The sequence below is a fragment of the Alosa sapidissima genome, chromosome 16 (genome assembly GCF_018492685.1).
Source record: "Alosa sapidissima isolate fAloSap1 chromosome 16, fAloSap1.pri, whole genome shotgun sequence".
In the NCBI taxonomy this organism is placed as follows: domain Eukaryota; kingdom Metazoa; phylum Chordata; class Actinopteri; order Clupeiformes; family Clupeidae; genus Alosa; species Alosa sapidissima.
The window spans coordinates 24,927,773-24,954,466 of record NC_055972.1 but is presented as its reverse complement, the minus strand read 5'-3'; the positions used below and the strand labels follow the sequence as shown (position 1 = coordinate 24,954,466).

At 41.0% G+C, this 26,694-nt stretch overlaps 1 protein-coding gene across 2 annotated transcripts; it reads left to right on the top strand.

Moving 5' to 3' along the window:
* The first annotated feature begins 118 nt into the window (after positions 1 to 118).
* Positions 119 to 13,418, top strand: phf10 (PHD finger protein 10). 2 transcript variants are annotated; one of them, XM_042065126.1, is made up of 12 exons: positions 119 to 260; positions 1,594 to 1,706; positions 1,809 to 1,939; positions 2,050 to 2,133; positions 2,713 to 2,855; positions 3,178 to 3,318; positions 3,480 to 3,589; positions 5,235 to 5,388; positions 6,361 to 6,504; positions 10,776 to 10,884; positions 11,294 to 11,482; positions 13,088 to 13,418. In XM_042065126.1, exons 1-12 carry the CDS (start codon positions 162 to 164, stop codon positions 13,180 to 13,182), a joined length of 1,512 nt encoding a protein of 503 aa, XP_041921060.1. In that variant the 5' UTR covers positions 119 to 161; the 3' UTR covers positions 13,183 to 13,418. The 2 variants fall into 2 exon arrangements, with proteins under 2 accessions (XP_041921060.1, XP_041921059.1); XM_042065125.1 differs by having other exon boundaries at positions 3,175 to 3,318.
* Positions 13,419 to 26,694: the final 13,276 nt, after the last annotated feature.

The following is a 26,694-nucleotide window of genomic DNA, read 5'->3' as shown; positions in this document are numbered from 1 at the left end:
AATTTATTTAGATTGATCAATTAATTATCTCAGAAAAGTTTCAGGGAATATTCAGGACTACTACATCAGCTTTTAATTTTCACTGAGTTGCCGAGTTGCTCCCCAAGAAAACTTACTTCCGGTTATTTTCTACCACACTTTTATTTTGAACTGTCTTGTTTATGCCATTGCCCGCCATTGAAACGACCAAAATGGCAACTGTACTCTCACCGAGACAGTGCGACAGTGGTCCTGCGACACCTGGAACGCAATCTTTAAAGGTAGCAATTCACGCGCAATTGTGAAATCGTTTTTAACAGTCTAAACATGAACGGTACTGAAATTACATTAGAATATAATTACTTTTTCCCGGTGTTTGTTGACGGAACATCCCGCCTTTGTTTCATTCATCCCAGTTTAGCCGTTGATCACGACGTCGTTAGCTTTCGACCATAACATTGGGCTAGGCTGCTGTGCTGAGATAGCAAACAGTCTCGTTTATGGCAAATATGCTGTTTGAATCATCAAAGGAGTGATTAACGTTATCGTATTAGAGAGGCACGATATCACTTTGATGTAGTAAGAAAAGTTGAAGCTGACGGGACATATCTAGCTGCTATAACGTTACCTTATCATCATCATAACAAAATGAGCTTATGAGCCAAGCTAGCTTGTAACGTAAAGGTTTGACGTTACACATTGTAATGTTACTGTAATTTTAATGTATTTGACGTTACCTAACGCTATAAGGGCATACTATATAACTCCTGTGACTTGAACTTTAACAGCTGTGTGATTATAAGAAAAACACTTGTTAGTGAGACTTATTGGAAAGCAGGATTTAATTTGCTAGGGACTTGATCAGTAGACAAACGTCATGTTATGACTCCAGATTTAGCCTGTTCCAAAATGATGGTATGGTATGCTGTGATGGTACAGCATTGAGCTGCGCCTCCCTTTTAGTCCTTAGGTTCTTCTGGTGCGACAGTCAAGGTAAAAGTTCAAAACAGCCAAGAAGGACTCACATCTTTATATGTTTATATATCCAGGGCTCTACAGACAAGTGTGCAATTTTTTTGTTTTTTTGCACACTTGCACCCCTCATGTATAGTGCCCTCTGTGCAAGCCTCTGAAGGCAGTTTTATGATCAGAGGTTGACTCACTTGGTCAGTTCTAGGCTCAGCAATGTAATGTGGTTGTCAAATGCAGTCAGACGACTACCTGAATTTACGAAATGACTAGGTAATTCCATCAATGGAGGTTTTCTTCCCTAATAGGCTATTCCAGCCTTTGGAATGTGCTGGATAACCCTTTATGCGGTGTTTAATTTCTTGCTGTTATCCATACAAGCTATTGATGAAAAAATAATGCAACTAGTGTTGTCATATTTAATAAGGTTGTTAGCACAGTGGCATGGCAAATGGGAGCTGTAATCAAAGCTAAAGGTGGTCCAACAAAATATTTGAATGTGCATCTTTTTTGGCTAAACAATGCATAACATTAACTTAGAAGAGTTATTGATTGCAATTGTGTTTAATCACAATGTTTTGCCATTCTTTAGCAGCTCCCTACTAGATTGAAATCATTATTTACTGAAGCCTGCTTGCCTTTTAGGATGACAACTTCACGGAAGAGAACTCCAATGATGGCAGCCAAGCCCCTAAAAGACGCCGAATGGGCTCCGGGGATAGCTCTAGGAGTTGTGACACGTCTAGTCAGGAGCTTGGGTATTTATGACAAATTTATCACTATACAATGTTAAGTTGACTTATTGCTGGTAAACTTTCTTTGCAATAAGATCTCCAATAACATGTCATCCACCCCAACAGACCCACTTATTTTCCTGCGGAAAACCTAACAGAATACAAATGGCCACCAGATGACACAGGAGAGTACTATATGCTGCAAGAGCAAGTTAGCGAGTACCTTGGTGTGACATCATTTAAACGTAAATATCCAGGTAAGCCTGTGCATTCCTTTTAGAACACAAATAACTACAAATAAGCAATTTTTACCTAATGGGTGTAATGCAAAAACAGAAGAAGAAACTGTTGGTTTTGCTTCTCAAAGACTTAGAGAGGAGGGACCTTTCTCACAAGGAGAAGCTGTACTTGAGGGAGCAAAATGTCATCACAGAAACACAGTGTACTTTAGGTAAGTTTGTTTATGTTTTTGGTGTGGTTTGTCTGTCTGTCCGTCTGCCTGTGTGCAGGATTACACAACATGGTCTAAGGATGAACCCATAAGTAGATCCCACTCATGGGGCAACTGTAGTGATTTAGCATTACTCTAGTGTAGAGCTTTCACTACTGTTCTGCCATATGGCATGCATGCCTGGTTTTCCCTCCAGTGTTCAAACCAAGAAAATGCATTTCTTGGTGGTCTCGACTCTCACCAATAACAGTTTTGTTGGAGTGAAATAGGATAAAGGTGTTCTTATGACATGGAATTAACATAACATTTCTATATCAAATTGATTGCCTAAAGGTTACAACACAAACCTGGTGTTGTCAAATTAATCCACATCAAGAGATTGGTTTTAAAAACACAATAAAGTAATATTAATGCAATAAAGATACTTCTCTATCACAAGTGCTGCCTGATAAATTGGCTTGTTAAATTCTTTATATGTTGAATGCCTGGTTATTGCAGCTTTACGCTTTACATATGTTCGTATTAATTTCAGTATATATGCACACACATACATACTAACTAAATGTTTGTTATTCATAGGTCTCACAGCTCTGCGAAGTGATGAAGTGATAGACCTAATGATTAAGGAATATCCAGCCAAACACGCAGAGTATTCAGTCATTCTCCAGGAACGGGAGCGACAGAGGATAGCAAAAGAGTACTCAGTCAGTACTCAAAGTGCAGTGAGTAAAGCATCACTCTCTTTTGTATTGTTCAGCCTCTTCTGCTTGTCCCTCTTGACTTTAGCTCAGCAGAGTGCTGCTTTAGCCAATCAAAGCTATGCTAAGTTATCAAATCTCAACAATTTTCAAAAGATAACACCGAAACTTATCTTAAAAGTTCTGTATCTCATTCTTGATCTGAAATGTATACATGTTGCTGTCCATTCTGTTGAATAAAACTTTTCTGTATGCCACAATCAAAATATAGGCCTGCAGACAGGCACCTGATTTTCAGACATTTTTCTTAATCTCCCTTGTACAAAATTGAACCTTTTGCCAGCAGCAACAAACACCACAGAAAGTGGAGGCAAGCAAAGTGCCAGAGTACATCAAGAAAGCTGCCAAGAAAGCTGCCGAGTTCAACAGCAACTTCAACAGAGAGCGCATGGAGGAGAGACGAGCGTACTTCGACCTTCAGACACATGTAAGTTGAAGTCATCATTCGCACATTATAACCCTATATCTAAAATGGTTTTATGTATTGAGCCATGGTGCGTTTTATTTTTGTGCTTGTTTTTTTTTTTTTTTTTAAAGTGGGTTGTTTGCACAAAGTATTCTTCATTTAAAAAAAACCCTGTCTTACAGATAATCCAGGTTCCTCAGGGAAAATATAAAGTTTTACCCCCAGAGCAGACTAAAACAGGACCCTACCCTGTTGCTCTAATACCTGGGCAGTTTCAGGACTACTTTAAAAGGTATGTCAACCATCTCACTGTTGATTTGGCTAAGTTAAATTAAAGCTGCAGTTGGGAAGATTTTTTTGATCATATTCACTGAAACCAACACTATGCTCCGACAGAACAACATGAATCAGCCGGTTTTAGAAAAAAACCCTGCACTTCTACCTCCACCTAGAGCCTTTTATTTGTTTTGCAAAAATCCACAGCTCCCGGTTCACACAGAAATCCACAGCTCCTTTTGGTCCAATCAGAGCAGGGCTATGTAAAATCTGACTGTCAATCACAGTCTGGTGCAGTCTGGTGCGCACTGACGAGCACAAACTTGATGAGAGGGTGCTCGGTGGTAGTGGGGGAGGGGCATGAGAGTTGTAAACATTTAACATTTTGGCTAAGTCCCCTCAATCTGTCAGACTTGCCAACTGCAGCTTTAACGAAGAACTTCTGAAAATGTTTTGATCACTCATCATGAGAGGAACGACAAGTTCATGGTGAATAAATGTAAGAAAAAAACAGTCATAAAGTATTTCGAATAAACTTGAAACAATGCCTAGTAATTACACAGCCAGAATTGCAATAATTGATTGATTGATTGATTGATTCATTCATTCATTCATTCATTCATTCATTTGGTAAGTTGTTATGAATCAGCATTTTTGTTTATCACAAATCAAATTTGTGAATGCATTTCTCATGTTGTGAAAAACAACTAAGGGCCCTATCTTGGTAATCTAAAACCCAGCACATAGCGTATTCTTATCACGACGCAAAGCGTATTGCTATCTTACTCAAATTTTTCGCCATGCGCTTCTCTTTTATTGAACAATGCGCCCAGGGGTGTGACAATTAACAACCTAAGGTGTGGTCTAGTGCATTATCCAAAAATCGCTATCTTACATCTAAAAAGCATTACGCCACTGACCAAAAAAAAACTGGTCTATAGTGAAAGGCGCATATGAAGCACAGCTGAAGACGCACTGTCATGAGATGTAAGCAGCAACTCCTCTGCAGGATAAATGTCCTTAAGTTTTTTATTCAGTCATGCTTTTTTCAGGCTATGTTTTCGATTGTAAGCCATAGTCAGTTAATAGTGAAAGTAATGAACTGTGTGTAGCTGTTTTGTCGTTGACTAGTATGACACCACGGTGAAGTTAGTTTCACTTTGCCTATGAGTTCAAATAATAGTCGAGTGCAGATGCATGTAGGCTATACTCTGCTAGGTTTTTGTAAAGCATGGTTTAGTGGAATACCTGTTCCATATGGTCTTACGTGCAAGCAGATTCCTTCAAATGCACCGCTGACTATTAAAATACCGATGCACTGTTTGAAGTTGCACTGCTTGCTGTTAAAGGGAATGACAGATGTCATTTTCATTGGTTTAAAGGATGTTACACCCAAAACACACCCATGACTGATTAAGAAACATAAGACCAACCTTTTTGCCCCAGGCGCCCGACGTTTGATAACAAAACCACCCCCAATGTGGACTGGACAAACTCCTAATATTATTAAAGCTATTTGCGAGTAACCATGCATTTTAAATCGCCGACATAGGGCCCTAAATCTTAACTGTCATTTCTCACTTTGTACGTTGCTCAGGAAGTGTAATAAATGGAAGAAATTGCACAAATACAATGCAAATATCATGCTCTCACCTATATAGGTACTCTCCCAACGAGTTACGCTATCTGCCCTTGAACACCGCGTTGTATGAGCCTCCTCTGGATCCAGAGCTTCCAGCGCTTGACAGCGATGGAGACTCTGATGACGCAGATGGAGAGAAAGGAGAAGACGGCAAGAAAAACAAAGGCTCATCAGTAAGAAACTAATCTTTGTGTGTGTGTGTGTGTGTAAATCCTCCGTTTATCCATTTATAATAGTTTGTTTATTGTAAACTAGATCAGATGTCAGTGTTTCCCACAGAATTGGATTCAATTTGTAGCTGACTTGGACAAGGGGGGGGGGGGGGGGTATTAAGATTGTCTTGGTAGTGTATTGGTCACTTTAAGACGTTCGTGATGGAACCCTTGCAATTGTAACACAGTTAAAAGGCTGCTGATGTGTGGATGCAATTCATAACGTTTTCTACATAGCTTCTCCTTGGGACAAGCACTTTTGAATAGAACAGAGTCAATAAAATGAGCCCTTCAACGAAATTGACAAGCAGCTGTAAGTAGGCTAAGCATGCTAAATTCGACATCCAAACAGTATTCTAACGTTAGCTTTGATGCTTGATTGCATAACTTAACTTAGTTTAGTCTCCTCAATGTTGCCTACTATGTTGTGATAAGACCTTAGCTGAGTTTACTTCAATGCAGCAGTTTTGAACAAACATGCGCAGCATGGTCACGATGCTAAGTTTATTTATAGCAATTTAGCCAGACGTCTTCTATGCAATGCTTCTATGTGGAAACCACAATCCTTCAACAATCGTGCATATTTTGTTAAAAGCACATACAGAGGAGGGGCAGCGGGCTACGAGAGAGAGCGGGGCAAGGAAAGGCTGCGTGCGTAAAAAGCGCAGCTCAATGCAAGGATTTGATCTTATTAAATTAAATTCAATTAAACATAGAATATTAATGTGTCGCGGCCAGTTTTTATTTCGTGGCGCCCCGCCACAGATTAGTCAATGTATGGGAAACACTGGATGTTTAACAAACCTTACCTCTCTTTAAACCCAAAGTCAGCATTCCTACAGAGGCATTCCACATTGATTTTAAGGTCAAAAGATATGTAAGAAAATGTCTCTTTTCCTTTTTTAACCAAAAAGTTGAACTTGTCATTTACAGGACAGTTCATCGGGGAACACATCTGATGGAGACAGCCAGGATGGTGGAGTCCCGTCCAAAGGCAAAGCCAAGGATCGCACATCTACCCAGGGCAAAGACAGCACCCCGCGCCCCCATCAACACAAATCCCTGTCCGGGTACAAGGTAGAAGAAAAAAGCCCCTGATCTTCTTTTTTTTTATACAATTTTTTTCCCCTCGACAGCACTTTTCTCCTCCAGCACCCTTCCCCATCCTCTTCTAACCCTCCAACACACCCCTCTTCAGAGGAGAAATCACTTTTTTTTTTTCAGTCCGAGTTAGAACTTCTGATGTTGCGTTTCTCTCACACACACGCACATATACACACACTCACACTCCTCCAGAGGACTGTAGCTCTTGCTGTGACTCTTTTGATCACCAGTGGAACTTGCCCCCCCCCCCCCTTTTGACAGTCAGCCTTCCCTCCGCATTCTCCAGTCCGATGGAGCAGATCCTTACACCCAGCATAGAGGTGTGGAGCAATAATCATTTCCTCTCAACCCTTCTGGCTACAGAGGCTTTTTGGGGGGCATGGGAGTTGAGGAAGTTTCTTTGAGGCACTTTTTTATTTTTACAGTTACGTAGCCCTCAACTGTAAATGTTTTTTTTTTTTTTTTTAAATGTTTGTCTTGTTTATTATTATTATTATTATTATTATTATTTTTGTTACATAACTTTAATTTGAATGTCCTTAAATACCTCTATGCTGCTCACTTGCCTATTGAACCTAATGGCAAAGAAGCAGATGTGTGTGGCTGCTAGAACCATTCACTTTTTACCTTATTTTACCCTTCAAAAATAGGATTTATAAGCTACAGAATTTTATAAAAGCACTAAGTAGATGATAAAAGTTTTTGAAAGTCATGCTTTCAACATCACTGCCGTATGTTTTGAAATATGAACATACACATATTATGTTTTTGATGCAGTATGAGTATTGTTTGACATTGTATTTTTTAAATATTGAATAGAACTTGAGTGTATGAAGACAGTGATTTCATACTATCAACTGTGTAGGATGCCTTGCTTGATATGACATTTTTTTGTTTTTTGGGCTGGCCTGATCGCTTCCGATATATGTAATTTTTTTTATTTTATTTTGAAGTTAAGGGGTCATCAAAAGATCTACCTTATGGCAATCTTGATAACCGAAAGCACCTAAAAGCAATAACATTAGCTCTAATGTTTACTAACGAATAAAAGTTCAGTAGTTCAACATCAACAAGAAAAAGTAAACAAATACTTTTTGACCTATTTAAAAGCTTAAATAGGCTTTCAATTTCATGTTACGTTGATTTATTTTTATGGTTTTCATAATGTTAATAGCAGCAGGGTGCCAAAGGTAAACTGGGTCGTAAGTTGGTTTGCACTTTGCACTTTTCTTTTCAAACATTTCAGTTTTCCTAGAATGCCTCTACATCCTCTGAACCCTCCTTATTCACTCTAAAGAATTTATTTTTGATTTGCTTTCAAAAAAAGCACATTCTTGAAGAAATTGAGAGTTGGGAAATACTACAACAGGCCATGTTTTAAAGGAGAATTCCGGTGTGATATTGACCTAAAGTGTGTTGAAACATGATACCGAGTGTGAACGTACAGTAGAAACATGATACCGAGTGTGAACGTAGAAAATAATTCAGTGGAAATGCATGGATTCCAGTTTCTTCCAGTAGCAGCAACTGGAATCCATGCATTTCCACGGAATTATTTTTGGAATCTGATCCCTTATCATACTTGTTCATTCTTACTCGTTGCTCGACTTATCGTGACTAAATTCAAGATGGCTGCAAACGCTAAACTTCGTGAAGATACTGTCTGTATAAATCGTCTTGTAAGTAAACTACCAGTGCTTTTTCAAAGTTCTCAATGTCTCGTTTTAAATGTCAGGGCCCTCGGAAGTCTACCAATGAAGTGTGGAGATACATTGAGCCTCGTAAATGGTGTAAAACAGTGATTTATTTGCATGGCTAGCCCGATGCCGAAGCACCACCATTGAAAAAGCTGTTGGTAGCATCGGCTAACTAGCGCCAGATTTTGGAGTGCAGGGGACAAGCCGAGATGGGCTATGAGACATACGTTCACACTCGGTATCATGTTTCAACACACTTTAGGTCAATATCACACCGGAATTCTCCTTTAAAGCTGAAGTACACTATTTTTCAACCAAGGGTCTATTTTTGTCTAAAGGGGGGGGTCTAAATTTTAGTTGGGACCAAAACGTTAGTCGGTGTCATTTGAGTAAGACTGGAATGTGCATTTACAATGAAATGGCATGTTGCATAGTCTTGGTGGAAATGTCGTTATGTAAAAATAAATCACTCCACTGGCTAGGCTCAAAATATTACACTTCTATGCTACTATGGAGAGGGTCCCTGCAGATAATATGAAGGGGGGTTTTTTACTTATGTGTAAAGAAAGTGTATTAAAAAGACATGTGCATTACCAGTTGTTGTGCCAGTCTCTGCCTTCTTGCAAGGAGAAAGTCTGTACAAGTCAACTACCGAACTCTCCTCCTTTTACAACTACTGAAGGTAGTTTGTGCTGTATTTCGTAATAAACTTGGAGACTTTCTCCAAGTTGGTTGCGACCGGAAGAAGACTAAGGTCATGTACTGACTATACAAACAGTCCTTTTTTTAATAACCTTTCATTACACTTACAAAGATGAGAATACTTTGGTTTGTTGGCAGGGACACTCTCCATAGTAAGCATAGTGGCTTACAGGGGTGATTTACTTTGATCTAGCATATTACGGCCTTACTCAAAATGGCACCAATTAACGTTGTTTTGGTCTCAAACTAAATGTTTGACTCATTATCATCCAAAAATTGACTAAGTTGAAAAATATTCTCCTTTTAATGTGCCTGTCCAGCCTTTCCTTCATAACTTCCTTCAATTTTCCCTTTTTTCCCTCTTTTTACTTTTTTATCGTGCACTCCAAACATCTTTGGAGTTGGTTAGCCTAACTGATCCTGAGTGCCCTCTTCCCTGTTTTTATACCTAATTTTCATGTCATGCACTGGCACATTTCTTTGGTCACAATATCATAAAACAAGCTTTTCCAAGCTTTTAAGTTAGAAATCTACTAATACAAATCCCTCTTAGGTACAGCGTCTGTTGATCCTCAGTTGTCAAGAATGGTGTCAGTAATTTGTCTCTGGTCTCCTTCCCAGTTTTTATAATATACCTGCTGAACAACTTGATTGGAAAAATGATTTTGAAAATGATTGCTCTCTTTTCCCCTCTGAATCAACGAGGATGCTGTGTTTGGCCCTTAAGCACCTACCCTGGCACCATAGCGACAAGCTGCTGTCATTTAGACATCTGATAACAGTTAATATGTTCAACAGTTTTTTGTGTCTCCTCTTCCTCTCTTTCTTTATTTCTTTCTTTCTTTCTTTCTTTCTTTGTTACTTTTGTTCTTTCTTTCTTGCTCTCTGATATAAATGTTTATTCCTTGAAAGTTGTAAGTCTTTAGACTTGGTTAGAACGTTTATGTCCGTATTGGGATAGTTCATCACCGTTACACATTTAAATAAAACGGTTTGAAACCAATGTAGATGGCCAATGGAGGGTTTCTTTCAAATTATGCACGTACTGAATGCATATTTTGTTTGAAATAAAGTAGTGTCCGTATGTCAATATGGGGACAATAATCCACGCACCTTAGAGCATGGATGTAGATCTTTACCTATGTGTATGTAACCAGAAAGACCTTTATTTTCAGAATTGACAGATGATGATGTGTAACATTTTTAATTGCCCTAAAGCTAAATGAAATAATGAGAGAAATTTAATTGATTATCCTGTATAGAAAAAAGAGGTGTGTGATATCAATAATTTCTATAAAGCATCAAAAGTCACCAGATATATCTGGCAGTAGTAGCACAACTGCTGTGAAGTCTCAGTGTTTACATACTGTATAACTACTCAGAATATGCATCTGGTGGCACAAGTACCTTGCTGCTATTTTGTCCTCTTTCACGGGTCCATCAAATGTCATATCAATGAATATAGTTTGATATAGTTGTTATTTGATATGAAATTTTGGAATATGGTGTTACAATTGTTCTTTCTTCCTGTCTGTAAAGGTCTCTGTAAAGCTTGGTTTATCGTTATCAGATCTGTCACCACTCTGCTGTGTTCAAGATTCTGTGTGTATTGCATGCCATCAGAAATGCTGTGACCAGATGGTGTTTTATTTAGAATGAAGTTAACAAATAACAGATAGTCAAAGCCTTTTCAAATTATCCTGGAATCTTGAACATGTCAAGGTTGACCTGAATAAATCTGGAAAAAGAAGGAAAGAAAAGAAAACAATTAGTTTTTGAGTACATGTCATGAAGTGCTCTTGGCTTTGTTGCCATGTTTTTTATAGCGTTGTTCTGCCCTTGCAGCCTAAGATCACTCCCAATGATTTTTGTGGCATATGCCAGAAGGGTAAGGAGTCCAACAAGAGGGGCAAGGCCGAGGCCCTCATAAACTGCTCGCAGTGCCGGAACAGTGGTAAGCACACACCTAACACACTATGTTTAGACAACGTAAACAAACTAGTAGTCATGAGCAATATTTAGGATTTAATCACCTTTAAAAACTAGATTTGTTATTGCTATACTTTGTATGTCTTTAAGGTAATCTGCTGATAGTCTGTTTTTATTGTAAATGCAAAAAAGTCCCAAGATTTATTGTGCACAAGAACATGTACACTCACTAATACCATATTCATATCTAGTTCATATCTAATTCTAGTAGTGGTTGACAGGGGGGGTCCTCATGAAATTCCTGTGTAATAGCTGTCTGCCCACATACTTATGTTTTGGGGGCCTATTAATTGAGTCATGTTTTAATATATATCCATAGATTGATGTGGTTTTGTATGGCTGAATGATTGTGTTTGTGTGTGTGCACGCATCAGGTCATCCATCGTGTTTGGACATGAGTGTGGAGCTGGTGGCCATGATAAAAACGTACCCCTGGCAGTGCATGGAGTGTAAGACCTGCACTGTGTGTGAACAGCCCCACCACGAGGAGGAGATGATGTTCTGCGACAAGTGTGACCGCGGCTTCCACACATTCTGTGTGGGAATGGACTCTATCCCTCAGGGTATAATGCGGCTCTCACACTCCTGTTTGTTTTCACTTTTCCCCTTCCCACCCTTTTATCTTTTGTGACCGTCACCTTCCTGTCTTTCCTTCTTGCTTTATTGCCTTTTAATGGTCCTAGTACTTCTGTGATCTCTCTTTTTCTTTTATTTCATTTTCATTTCGTCATATTGATCCTTTTTTGGCTATTCATATGTTTGTTTTTGTCCTCTATTTATTCCTCCTTTGGTAAACAAACCATTATACACAAAAGGTATGTACATTGTTTCCAACCAAGAATGGGTTTTGCTTCAGATATTTACAGGAGAGGTGTTAAATTCCTTGTCTGTAGGTAGGGGATTTCCCTCAGTGACCGACCAACAACCAAGCCTATTTTACATCACACAACATGATGCAGGACACAATGGCAATTGTACCCAGGATCTGTAATGGCCTTCTTTCACAGTAGCACATGCGCTGCCAGTTGCCTGATTGCCCAACCACACAACCAAAGCAACAAAAACAAAATGACCAACAAAGCAACCGTTTATGATCTGGGGCACGTTTCCCAAAACCATAGTTGCTAACTCATAGTTGCTAACCAGACCGACCCTTGATGAGGGCACTCCACAAATCCCTACAAATTCTTCAGTTAGTCCTCTTTGTTGCTGAGGCCGTTTACGATCCAATCAGCAACATGACCAAGCAAAATGGAAGCCCTTGATACATGCACCAACAAATTCTTCATTCATTCCTCTTCGGTGCCGGAGCCATTTATAATCTGACGAGAAACATAACCAAACAAACAAATCTCCACTGGTCTTGTGTGTGCTTGCCAGCCACGTTCCCTTACCTATGCTACCAGTTCTGCACATTGACTGTGTATAAAAAGGTTCTGCATCTTTTGACGTCTTCCTCTCAAAGTCTTCCTTCATCACATTCTCAAAGGGAATAGTTAGCTGCATAAAAGAAGAGGATATGCTCACACCCCGAATACAACGCCATGTCTGGTCTTAAATCAGTCACAACAATACTCTGGAACTTGCAGTTGCCTTCTGACATCCACTAGGAGTTTGAAACCTGTGCTGTGCCCCATCTTCCTGTATCGCTTGTACAATCCAGTTATGTTTCATTATGGCTCGTAGAACACAGGTGCACAAATACCATACTGACAGACCAAATGTGCAAATATGTCCCTTGTATATGAAGGACATGGAAAGAACGCTAAAACATTTAACTCTGAAACATGACCTCAGAGCAATCTTGAACCTGGCTATCTTTTTTAATGGTAAGGAGACTCTTTTTACGGGATACATAACTATTTGTAAGAACAATCACCTCAGAGCAGTTTGGTCCACTCCATAGTGTGAAATACACACACACTATGGAGTGGACCAAAGTCTCGAGTACACGAGTCTCTGAGTTGCAGGTTGTCTCATGGAAAACTATGGAATGTGGCAGTTCTTAAATATCCAAATGGCAATTTACAGGCTGGCTGAAAATGAACAGGTCCTTGTGGTTGACCAACACAGGATGTCTTATAGTCTGGAGCATCTAAAAAAGCACTACAGTGTTTACACTAAGTGCAAACATCCACCCAATGGCATTTTTGTGTTCTGTTTTGCAGGTTGCTGGGTCTGTGAGATCTGCAACAAGGAATTCTCCACTCCAAAGAAAAAAGGGGGCAAGACGCCAAAAAAGGGGAAATCAACCCCTAAGTGAATTAAAATGTAGATCATTTTGAATAAACTGTCCAATGTTATTTTCAGGTGATATTTTGATAAGATGAATTGTTTATATTTGTTCTGGACTTTCGTATTGCTCAAGGTGCTACAATCATGTACTGTAAATACTGACTTGCCTTGTTTTAAATGTACATCCACGTTTTTGTATCAACTAAAAATAAACAATGTTGGCCAGGTGACATCTTTTATAAAATAAAGTTTTGGATAATCAGATTACTTTTCTCTCAGTTGCAATCCTTTGCTTTCAGGATGAACAGGAGTAGACCCTTAGCTCTTAGACACCTACACACACAGCAGAGAAGACACTCAAAGGAGAAATTCCAGGATGGCATCCCTGTTAGAAACCTTTGATTCAAATATCCTATTTCTTTGCCTAATGTTCAGATTGAGAAATTGTAAATCAGTGCATATCAGATATGCATATGTAAACATAATAATAAAAAAAAAAATTGTCAAGTAGTTGACTGGGGAAGTTCCATGGTGATATCTAGTAGTTCACAATTTTACACTATTCACCTGTAGTGTCTTGCCTTTAACAGAGGGGTTGGTTATAGCTACAATAAAGTCTGGTAGAGGAATAGACTGTATAGTATATTATTTCTATGTTCCAGTGGCTCTTCATGTATATTTAACAGCTGACAGCCTATATGTGCCTGAGTAAGTCACCTGCAAGATGAGCAGCCCCTCACCATGACTGAGTGACCGTGCTCCCGCCACAAATCAGAGATATCCTGTTACACTCTCCTTTCAGTCTCCTTTTCCGCTGATGTTTTTCCCCTCTCACCATCTTGGTCTTTTTCCTTTTTATGCTTAGCACACAAACACATCTGTAAACGTGCCTGTCCTATCCTCTATCTGCTTGCTATAAGCTGTTTTGAAATCAACATTTAAGGCCTGTCTCACCTTCCCCCTGTCTGTCTGTCTGTCTATGGTGAGGTAATGCGACAGATGGCACCTGGCGAGTGTAGTGAAAGCAATAGGTGACATACGTGGGCCTGTCTCTCTTCACAAGTGTGTAGGTGTGTGAGTGTGTGTGTCAGCTTTCCCTTGTTACATGATAGGTGTGTGTGCTGGACAGCGGCCGCAGAGGATCCATGCACCGATGCTCGCGTAGCTGAATGGCAACCGCCAGCCCCCCCCCCCCCCCATTCAGCAGCCGGTGTTTGTGTGCAGGGAGCCCTGGGCCTGGACACAATGGCATGCTTGTAAGCGCACGGCTAAATGGCTTAACCAGGGCAGCACGGACCTGCGTGAGGATCTGGGGCAGGACCTCTGGGACCCCGGGCCAGCTCGGAGGCGGGCGGTTGGCTGGCGCAACGCTGGCAGTTACGGTGTCAGTTTGTCTGCCTGTCTAACCGCCTTGGCGTGGAGTGCACCTGCCTTTGTGCGCCTGACAGATATCAAGTTGGTATGTGCTGAAGGAGCCTGAGGGATCAGGTGAGGGTAAAACCTGAGGTGGTACCACTGGTAGATTTTGCATTGCTGTTTTCTGGTCTTCCTTTTTCTGTGCAATCTCAGCTAGTTGTAATTAATGTAATAGTTGTAAAGTGCAGAAAGTAACATAGTCCTTATTTTTAATTGAAATTACTTTAAGTAAACAAACACTATTAAGTGTACCAAGCACTACGTTCAGTGAGAGAAAGTTATTTGGAGTGTTGTCACACTGTATGTAGAGAACAATTGTCCATGGAGGTCATTAACTGGCCACTAGATGGAGACCAAGTGTCACTGTCTTGTTTTCTCCCAGTGATCCTTAGTTGTTTTTTTTTGTTTTGTTTTTTGGTGTGTGGGGGGGGGGACTACTGAGGTGAAATGAATAGTTCATTAATGCTGTTTTTATGTTGCCCATTGTTTCCGAATTGATAGGGTGTGTTTATGATTATGGAAGTACACATCTGTAAGTCAGTAAGAGGGCATCATCATTTTAACTTCAGCTTTGAGAAATGGTACTGAGCTCACTGGACAGCTCATTACAACAATGAATCACACTAAATTTGCTTCAAGAAAGATGTAACCTAGTTTTCCACTCAACAGAGAACATCCCTTAGCTGTTTGTGACTTACCCATCAACATCATTTCCATCCTGAACAGATGGGGGGCAGTCATTCTCAGTGTGTTCTTTGACTGAGTTCAGGAGTTTCTGGGGAAGTGTCAAGAGGAAACAAATTACGTTGTTGACTTTTTACCTATTGGTCTCAAAATGTTAGATTTCCAAAAACAGAACTTATAATCAATAAATGTCTCACAAGAATGTACACCACAAAATGTCTAAAATGTCTACAGGCTAATTCTCTTCAAACATATTGATTATGTGTGACTTTTGTGTGTGTGTGTGTGTGTGTGTGTGTGTGAGTGTGTGTGTGTGTGTGAGAAACACTCGGTTGCAACTCGTGTGAGTATATTGTGAGTCATCTGAACTGATCTCTTGTGCTGTGAACACCCATACACATGCTGTGAACATGTCACTGCCGCGTTTGTCGCAATTGACTCGGGGGCACTGGCAGCCACCTCCCCTCCCCTGAGAACAGGGCCTGCGGCTGAGAGGAAAAGAAGAGAGAGAGAGAGAGAGAGAAAAAAAAAAGAGAAAAGCTGCCACTTCTCTGGCCTCCCCAGAAAGTCTCCCGGGGAGGGGGGCTGCCCCTAACACTGCCTGAAAAATGGGGGTCCCTGCTGTGATTGACATCTCGAAAGGACCCTGTCCAGATGGAGAGGTGTGAGAACCAGTCTCCCAGCAATAGAGGGCTGCCGAGGGGAAAGAGAGAATGGGGTGTGTGTGTGTGTGTGCTGTGCGGGGGTTGGGGGTGCTGCAGTCTCTTCTTCAACTGCTGAGTCACATGAAGCCTTTTGTATGGAGGGCAGCAGCTGATGTGCATAAACACAGCCGCGCACACGGCCCCTTGCGTGGGACCGACGTGGCACTTTCGCGGCTCAATAATCAGCAAAGGCAACAATGGCGGAGCCTCGAGGCTCGCCGCCCGTCCAGCCGCACACCGCTCGCACAATACAATCACAACATCCTGGAGCGGAGCTTCACGTGACCCCACACACATACACACACCATGTTGTGATGCGTGGCCTTCAGGTTCTCCTCAAGCCTCCAAGTATCCTGCGCTGTGTTGGTAAACACCAGAAGCGTTAGTGAAATCCAACTTGATGAAAACTGGCAAAGTTTCGGGGCCTGCATATATTCATTTGCCCCACCCCACCCTGACAATTTAGACTCATAACACAGGGGGCTAATCAGACTGGATTTGCAGGGCTTAACTCCCATCTATCTCTCTTTTAATAATACCCACACACACCCCAAACTTGCAGGGGCTGTTGGGTGGGGGGTATGTGGGTAGGTGAGGGGGATTAAGAGGGGAACAAGGATTCCTCTCCTCTCTCACGGATCCTCTCTCTCTCACCCCTTCACACTCTCTCTTCCCCTTTTTCTGCTTGATGTGAGCAACTGATGACCCAGAGATGCCTGATCCCCTGGGGGATTAGTGCTCTCCGGGCCCTGTGGCTGTGAGGACGCTGCCATCTGCCACCGGGTACATTCAGCCGAGCCCGGCAGAAGGCTGCGTCATTTGTTTATTTAAATGGAGAACTTAACTTTCCCAGGACAGTATGACCCCCGCCGGGCCCTCCTTTGTGCGATACTGTCTGCCGCGCTGCACCGCGCCGTGCCGCACTGCACTGCGCGCTGGGGCAATGCAAAGGAACGAGACGCATTTTAAGTAAGCCGTGGCCGATCCATGCTTCCACCCCAATGATGGATATCCTCTGGACAATGTAGCAGCCGAGGCAAGGGGTGTGGAGGGGAGTTCCGTGGGATTCTCTGGTGGGGGTGGAGGGGTGAGTGTGGCGATGGTGAGGGTGTCCTGTGAGCTGTGTGTGAATGCAAATCAGTGTAGATAGACAAGAGTCTGTGATCAAGATGGGAACGGCCCTGGAGTTCGGTCCTCGGGGTCCTGCTCAAGACACCTGTTGCAAAACTGGGGAAAAAATGGCACATACAAGCACAACGTTTCATAATCTGGGTTTGTCTAAGCAGAGTCAGTGCCCTCAAAACCATGAAAAACTTTTCTGGTCTTTTCTCCCACTTTAAAACTCCAAACCCATGTCAGGTATTCAGTCATTTCCTCGTTTAGGATCTGCTGCATAGTAAAGTCTGGTTCCTTCCAAACTTTCATTGTTTGTCCTTAGCTGTCTTGGCCGTTTCAAGCAATTGATTGCTTGAGCATCCTCCATACAGGCCATAAGTAAACACCGATGAGTAAGGGAAATACCCTAAGTGTTTATTTTTTCTTAGGATATATGTGTGTGTGTATATGTCTACAAGAAACCATATTTCAAAGGGTCCTTGACCTCAGATTTTCAATGAGTCATACAACAAAAAACTGTCTGTTCTAGCTCTTGGAGGAATTTTAATTGCTGCTGTCCAGCAGTCCTTGGCAGTCTATAGTGTCCGCTTTCCAGTGACCACCTAGGGACGTGTCTGTGTCTATGTCTGAGAATTTGTACATGTATAAATATGTATACAGATGGATATGTACATCTTCTGTATATACGTCAATGTTGCTTGTCTATATCTGCGTTGGTCACTTTCATTATTCCTTTCCTTCTCAGTCTGTCTGTCTTCCTCCCACCCACCCTTCCTTCCTTCCTCTCATTCTTTTCTTTCTCTTTCTCTTCCAGAGTAAAATGATATTAAATGACAGCATTTCCTGCATGTTTCCCTGGTTGTGTGTTATTATGGCTGGAATCTGGAGACCACGACAGGAACCCAACTGTGGCTGCTGCCAGCCTGTCTTTGGTAAGCACTGCCGTGCCAAATAGGTCTTGAGGGGGATTAGGAAGTGACAGGCACGAGTGCCCTGCTATCGGTCCAAACCTGCGAATGAAATGCCACGGCCGTGGTGAGGAGAGAGAAAGAAGATGCCTGACTGTCACCAGTGGTGGACTCTTTCTCAGTTGCACCTCTCTGTTACTGTTAGCCAGCATGTACCAAATGATGCCTCTCAAGATGGCTGACCGTGGGTGTGAAGACCATTTGGGGATAAGCAGAGGAAAGCAAATCTGGATAGCAAGTGAACCTCTCTCTCACTCTCACTCTTTCAGCTGTCTCGTGATCTCTTCTCTTTAATACGTTTGTTTTCTCACCTCAGATGTCGCTTGTGGCGGTAGAAGAAAGTGACTGTGAAAAGTTGCAGCTCACCTGTCACCTGCCCACATTCCTTGACGCCTTGCGCCTGGCCCAGCTGCGTTTGGTGATGCCACTGACCAGGCCCAGGCGTCCAGGGCCTCAGCAAGCACAGGCGTGCAGGCCTGGGAAAGAACCTCTCACCGGAACCGTGTCGACACGGGGAGGTGATGAGTAAACAAATTATGTGGACACGGCAAGGATTTATGAGCTCCTTGCCAGGAGTCCTCGCACTCATTTCCACTCCTATGTTATTGTTGCTGCTGCTAATGCTGTTGTTGTTGTTTTTGTTTTGTTGTGTTTTTGTTTTTTTCTGTGAGCCAGTCACCCTTTTGTTTGTGGAGAGGGGGGTCAACAGGCACGGTGAGGACTCTTCTGTCTGAGAACAGCCCTGCATGGCCTGTGTGAACCTCTACTGCTCTCCAGTCATATAACGCAATTACAGGGTACCCACTCACACTGGCAGACAGTCAAACAGTGTGCGACGCTTAAGGCAAATGTAATAAGTCTCATCCATCTTTTGCTGTCCCATTACTCAGGGTGTTTCCCACATATTATGGACTCCTCATTCATCTCCAGCACTCTATGAAGGCTTGACTAAAGTTTTTGAATGAGACAGTGGAAAAAAAACAGTGGCACTCCAGGTCCTCTTTCCTCTTTTTTATCGCCTTGTCTGGAAATTTACTGTTTTTCTGTTTTTTCTTCAGCAGGACTCTTTTGATGAGTTATTTATAATTTTTATTGTTGTTTTTGACAGGAAAGGTTGACAGGCCAAACCCATTCTCCAGGATATCCTCTCTCGGACTTGTCTTGGGCAGACAGGCTTTGTGGATTTTTACCTCTCCTCACAGCTTGTGATGTTCTGTGGGTAATCCCCAGTAAAGTTATATGGTTAAATCCAAATTAAACCATATAAATTACTGATTTCAATTAAATTATATTGTTTATGATACCATATACCATCATAGGACAAAACCCAGTTAGAAATGCTAGGGAATTGCTAAGAGGGGCTTTTCACAGCTACAGTCAATGTATGAAATAAAATCACATTAAAAACTCTTCAGATGAATTTTGCTGTCAGAATTGATTTGGAAATAAAAGATATGCAGTTCATCTAGTATTCAATCAATCTAGTATTTACTTATTTATCTTACTTCCATCATAAGGCCCACCTACAATCAGATTGACCTAAAAAAAAAGTATTTTTTATACTCTTGATAGCGCTCCTTAATATTATTTGCAGAATAATGATCAGGATAACAGTAATAATATGAGGTAATGAGCCTCAAATAGTCTCTAATTCTCCAAGATCAAAGGAGAACAAATATTTGTCCCGGGAAGTTTTAATCCATCATTAGATCTTGGTCAAAGCAGATCGGAGAGGTGCAAAAGTATAATGAGCAAGTTAGTGACTAGATGACAGTGTTAAAGATGGAGTGAGAGATTCTAAAGTTTGTCCTTGTCACCTATAGTGTGTCTCTCAGCATTGGTATGTTCTCAAATATATTTGTGTTGCTTTTGCTTAATTAAGAATGAAACTTGTGTTGCCCCAACAAATGAAATAGTTGGGCACCATTTATAATTGAGTTTTCACCCAAGAAATCAGCTCTGCATCATTTACAAAAGCTCAGAAAATGTCAGTACCACTGTCTATGATTGCAGTTAGGTGCTAATTCTGTAATTCTAATCCATTTCCATATAGCTGAACCACTTTGATCTTTCATTTTAAAGCCGCTTCACCTGAAACACACACACACACACACACACACTACCCCTCCCTTTTGCTCTCACACTGCTAGGCTACACGGCCCACTTCCTATTCATCATCTATATTTTGACACATGGGCTCATTAAAAGGGGCACAGGAGGTGTGTTTGTGTGTGTGTGTGTGTGTGTGTGTGTGTGTGTGTCAGCACTTGGGTGTGAAGCGGAGGCCCAGCCCTCTCTGGTCTTAATGGCAGGTCTCACTTCAGTGCTGCCTGTTATCAGGACGGCCCGACACCTGCGGACAGAGTAGCGTTAATGTTAACACAGGCCAGCTACCTGCCTCTCCTGACTACTGCATTATCACAGCTTGGCGGCAGAAGGACACTCTCGTGCCTCTGTCTGCTTCTCCTCATGGCTCCTAGAGTCAGAAATACCTCTAAAACTTTTTTTTTGCTTTTTCCGTTTTATTTCTTTCTGAATGAAAGTTTAGTTTGCATGTACTTTGACCTCTTAGCCAGCTATCAGAGAGACGGGTAGCAACCAGCAAAACATATACACCACATTCCTGTTAAGGTGAAAGTTGAACTTTACCAAACTCTCTTGTGCATTTCTCTGCTTTTTCCCAACAGTGACAAACCTTGGCTGAAGGGAACTCTTTGTGTAAAGAAAGTATAGTTGTGTCGCTTCCCAGCCAACAGGACAATAGGTTTATGTGTCATTCTGCAGACTCGTTGACATTTATGATTGAGGAGGATGAAAAACTGAACATTAAATGTTAAGCTTTTTTTTATTTGATGTGACAAAGTAATGTCTGTACTTGATAGAAAATACTTTTTCCCATCTTAACATGAACAATGTTCAGCCATTCAACCCATTAACATTGAAAAATGTGACGGGGTTGAAGATTTTGTGTTAATTCTGGATGCAGTGTACCACATTGAACAAGTCAATTTAGATATAAATTCAGATATTGCTGTACTTCCTAGATATGAAAACACTTTTTAGTAAAACCTTCTTATGAGTTTCCCCCATAACAGTGTTGAAGCCTGAGATTGACCACGTCCGCATGTGCATAAAACACATACATTATTTAATACAAAATAAGATAGAGACTAACCACTTGTCATACCATGCTGTTCTGAAAACTTTGATGATGCCACTTCCCTCATAATGATGTCAAAAGGATCAAACTACCTTTATTAGGACAGGAAAATGGTTGCGTTACAGGGTTGATTGAAACAGGGACAAGGTTAAAAGCCTACATTTCTTAATTCAATCTCTTTTCCCAATAAATGTATTATGGATGACAAGGGGTCATCTTCATTAAATTCAACAAAAAAATGCATTATTATTTAACACTATATGGACTCAAAATGAGTTATGCTATTTCTATAATGGTCAATGGGACAGGCGAAATTCTTAATAGTCTTAGGAACAGCAAACATATATATTGAAATAAATCTGTTTAAATTCTCTTCTCAATTAACATTAATGTAACACTTTTTGAAAAAAAAAAAAGCTTAAAATCAATGTTCTGAAAAGTTGGAAGAGTAGTGCACCTTGGGACACTGACACTACTTAAATGCCACCTAATTTGTAAACTGTCCCAATGTAGATTTTATTTTTCATTGAATAAAAAAATCTTCTAAATAATCAAAATGTTATCTTCATTTGTATGACTATTTATGTTATGTGTTACCAAATAATGCTTAATTTAACACATCCTCTGAACAATAATAACATCAATATTAATAATGTATCTTATTTGTAAAGCGCTTTATCATATAATCAAAGCACTGATAAATATAGTGTAATGAAATGTAACTTAAACGTAACTTGACTGTTGTCACAGTCATTCACTACTCTGCTGGCAGCCACATGTTAAAGAAGAGTGAGAGGCATGTGGCCTATGCATCGCTCCGTAGGACGGCGTGTTGTGTCAGTGTTCCCCCCCAAAACCCTAAACTTGACCTTTTATTCCACTCCACTCCTTCACGTTTTCAAAAGATGTCTAAAGATGTTCCTGACACATGCAAAGACACATGTGCAATGAAAAGCTGGTTAGTGAACCCTGTCTATTTCTCTTTCACTCGCTCTGTTTCATTCTCTCTGTCTCTGTCTCTTTCTCTCTCTCTGTCTCACTGATGCTCTGTCTTTCTCTGTCTCTTTAACATCTGATTGCTATGGTGTAAAATTGAATTACCCGATTACAATGCACACATCCCCCTGGTGGAAGATGGCTTTCCCATACATCCACAAGGGTGGGGGAGCCAAGCGCAGAGGGCAGACACCAGCTTGTGGGAAAAGAGATATAATTTAATCAGATTGCCCAAAAGAGGCCATGCTGCGTCTTTTTTTTCTCATGCAGTGTTCCACCAAAATAAAACAAGTTAATGCATTGAGTGACGGTAGGAGGGGAGGGGGGATATGCAAATGTGGACTTTATAAGGTAGCAGGCTTTATTTGAGGGTGGATAAACTGGTGCCTGCAAACCAAATAAAAGGACAAAAGACGTCAAAGCAAACACATAGAGGGCCACTCAACAAATTCGTGTCAGCAAAGATAAAATGAAAGTCATTATTGCGTCCATATGCGCATGGGCCTACTGTGCTTTTAGACAATCTGGGCACGATAATACCGAATGCAAACCTCTCAAACAACAGCCGAGCCTGGGACAGAACTATTCCCTGATCTGGACCGTGCATGCCAGATCTGTACTCGACCAGGCCCGGAGCTGGGCCAAAGCAGCTGCTATAGGGGATCTGTTCCACTGTTAGTCAAGTCAAAGTGAATCAAACAATGAGAACACAAAGAATGTTTAAACTTTACGTGTTTGTTGTGGTTTGCCAGTGAAATGATAGCTGGATGGATGACGGTCAATGGCTTTAAGGCATGCAGGTGGTATGCTTTCTAAATGGGGCATGCATGTGACATTCTATACCTGATGTTTTGATTTGCACAGTAGCTGAGTTCTTAAGCACTGCCATAAATAGATAGAGTAGCCACTGGGTTGGAGCACAGAGAGATACTCAGCAGGGCCCCAAATACAGGCTGTTCTCCTCACCATCAACTGTCACTTTGTTATCAAGCATGTACATGGGTAATAATAAGGCCAACATCTCCACCACTTAACCCCTGTAGTGACTGACGGGGGTGACAACATTATCAGAGGAGGAAAAGGAAGACGGGTAAGCTGAAAGCAGTGGGTCTAAAAACAGCCTGTAATCAGACAATCTCAGATACAATAGGTACTGTATCTCTTACCAAGCGGCAGAAAAATCAGGGACACATCTTGGTTTCCTTTACAAAGGACATTCTTTCTCTTTCTCTCTCCCCCACACACATTTGTTTTATATTATTGCATAATGGATAAAGATGTAATTGCATAACGACTGCAATATATGATTGCATAAACTTCATAAGAAGTGACACTTACAGATTGTACTTGAAGGCTGAAATGTATTTTTAAATGACTGAATTCACAATGTAATAGTACCATATGGAAAAATAATTTATGATAACTGTAAAATGTGCAGACATTGTGGTTTCTAATGACAGCTCATTATTATACTGTTGCATCCCTTTCATCTGAAGCCTACTGTCCTCAGACAGGTAGTCTGCACATCCCGAATAGACTTCAGAAGCAGAGACAATTCACCTTCACTCCAAACCCTAAAAAGGGAATTATCCTCCTTGTCTCCCCCAAATATACACCTCTCTCTGAATGAGATGTTATTTCTGTCTCAGTTCCACTCGGGCCTTTGTGACACAGTCCTCGTGGGCAATTAGGGTGTATGGGAGTTGTCCTGAGGTGAGAATGGGGCTCATTCACACCAGGATGGTGGTGGCGTCCACAGGAACACCTCGCACTCCTGCCCGCCTCCCAGGTTTAACGGCCCATCACAGGTCTGGGACCTTCAATACCAATACCCAATACTTTCACCACCGACCAACCTGCCACAATCTCAGGGATCTTCATAGCTCTGTCATTTCTATTTGTACCCATCTTGTTATTACACTTGAAAGAAGAACACTAAATAGGCTAAATCAGAATTGACAAAAAATAATAATGAAATGTACAAAATGTATTACAGTTTTTCTCCATTGGTTTGGCTCATTTTTTGAAACAGAAATTACATTCTCAAAATAACACGGACAAACCTCCAAACTACTTGGCAATTATTCACAACAAAATTTAATTTCTCATTCATTTCATTAAATTGCAAATGTCTTAGTACATGGCTCAATGTCTCAGTATATCTTCGCAAATGATTAAGTACAGATAGCCTCCATATAGCACAATTTTCAAGTGAATAGACCTTGTTGGTCTAAACTGATTGTTGATTCTCAGTCTAATGTATGTTCTCTCCAAAACATGTCAGCACCATTTCATTGTAAGTCATCACATGCACAATAGTCTGTTCATTTGTCAAAATTAGTCAAGAACATATAATACCATGAATACCATATATATATATATATATATATATATATATATATATATATATGCACTATATTGCACTACATTTTTCTTTTTACAGTTTTTCTCAGTCAGTTTGGTACATTTCTCAGATCAGAATTGAAATTCTCAAAACTACCTGTTCAATCTTCACATCAAAAAGCAGTTTCTCATCTCTCTACTCTTACCGTAAAATCCTATTTTTTTCTTTTTCCGTTTTATACACAATTATATTTTGTTAGCTAGACAAAAAACAAGTAAAGTAACCATTATCAATGAAGGACTGGGCTACAGTAAGACTGAGAGGTGGACATGAGGGTTATTTCAATGATCCTTTGCCATAGTGACAAAGCATCTAAACATTTTGACTTGCAGTGCTTACACAATGCCAAAGGGACGATGCATTTTTGGGGCACTGGCTATTTATATGAGAAAGAAATTTAGTTTTGACACAAGTGAACTGTTTTTGGAGAGATATGAGCTTTTGGTGTTGTGCTGAACCATCCAGGCTATTTTGGCAAAAGAGTGTTGAGAATGTCTGGTCTGTTTCAAGAAATGAGCCAAAGCAATTGAGAAGGATCTTTGCAATTTCGTGGCACTGACTCTTTATATGGAAAAGGAATTCAGTTTTGAAGCATGAGTGAAAGGTTTTGGGAGAGATATGAGCTTTTGCAAGTGAGCTATGGTGTTGTGCTGAACTGTAAGACTGTTGTGCCAAATTATCTTAGTGTTTTGAGAATGTAATTTCTGTTTCAAGAAATGAGCCAAACCAATGGAGAAAAACTGTAACAAATCCAGTCAAAAGATGCTATACTGGGGGTACCATAGAGCAGAATATGGAGTTAGTTATCCACATAGTGACTGCAGACCCCATAGGGCAAATTAAAATGCATTCACTATATTACCTCCTATAAAGTTTGCATTGCACTGTGACTATCTCTTTACTGTCTCTCTTGCCCTGTGACTATTTCATATGCCTCCAGATAGATAGATGATAGATAGATACTTTATTGATCCCCAGGGGAAATTCAAGAAATAGATCTATAGATATATAGAAATAGATCTATCTATCTATCTATCTATCTATCTATCTATCTATCTATCTATCTATAAGGGATAAAGGATACCAATCATTTTTGAAGGGGAATCTATGAGATACCTTTATTTGGCATCCTTCTGCTTAAAATACAATCCAAATGTGGGATAGGCCTAAAACAAAGGTGCCACACCACAGCGGCTCCTTGTCTTTACACGGCAGGTGCGGATTGTCTATTATCACCTGGCTGCTTAATTAGAGTCTTTATTATAGAACAACTCTGGGTCTCCAGGTCCTCCCCAGGGAAGCACAATGAGCATCGGCACTCACAGGATACTGTTTGACACTCGGCTGCGAAGGGAAGCCCACAGCTCTAATCAAAGCAGGGGAGAGAGTTAGGGGGGCAGTTACCTGCCCCATTGACCCATGGGGGGAGTTAGTGTGGGAGGTGAGTTATAGCTTATTCACCAGCTATCACATGGCGAATGAATTCTACCTAGGGGCCTGCACGAGATGTTCTCTCTCTCCATCAAATCAAATAAAAACGTTTTATGAGGGAATCCATGACCGGGTTAATATTTCACATAAGATATTACCCAAACACCTCTCTCTCTCACACACACACTCTCTCTCTCTCTCACACACACACTCTCTCTCCCTCTGTATCTGTCTGGAGGAGAGGATAAAGCAAGGGCACAACAGAAGGAGGAGGAGAGGGAGGCGACTTTTCGTCAGCGGCCCCTGGAGGCCCCAGCCCCTATCGGTGATATTTTATGTCTGCTGAGACAGTAATGTCCTGTAAAAGATCTGCACTTCCTGTGACACATCACGGCGGATTAGCGCAGAGGTGGAGCCCTCCTAAGAGCTCAGGCCTCCGTAAAGAAAGGCGGCCTGGTGCAGAAAGGCAAGGAGCAGTTGTGGAAAATGTGATTTGTGACTCGTGTAATTTCACCACCATTTCCCCCGTCGGGAGACATTCTTCATTGGACGGGGTGATAAATTCTTTTCAGAAGTGCTCAAATTATGCTGTTTCCTTGTGAAAATCACAGGATACCTTGACTACTTAATTGGGATCTTGTCAAAAAAGGATAACGCTTTT

Bases quoted from the DNA above. Each gene is read 5' to 3' on its own strand.
- phf10 (XM_042065125.1), top strand. From the start codon at position 162: ATGCCATTGCCCGCCATTGAAACGACCAAAATGGCAACTGTACTCTCA. The intron at 1,707-1,808 runs GTATTTATGACA...CCACCCCAACAG, and splicing joins ACGTCTAGTCAGGAGCTTGG to ACCCACTTATTTTCCTGCGG. The intron at 2,134-2,712 runs GTAAGTTTGTTT...TGTTATTCATAG, and splicing joins AGAAACACAGTGTACTTTAG to GTCTCACAGCTCTGCGAAGT.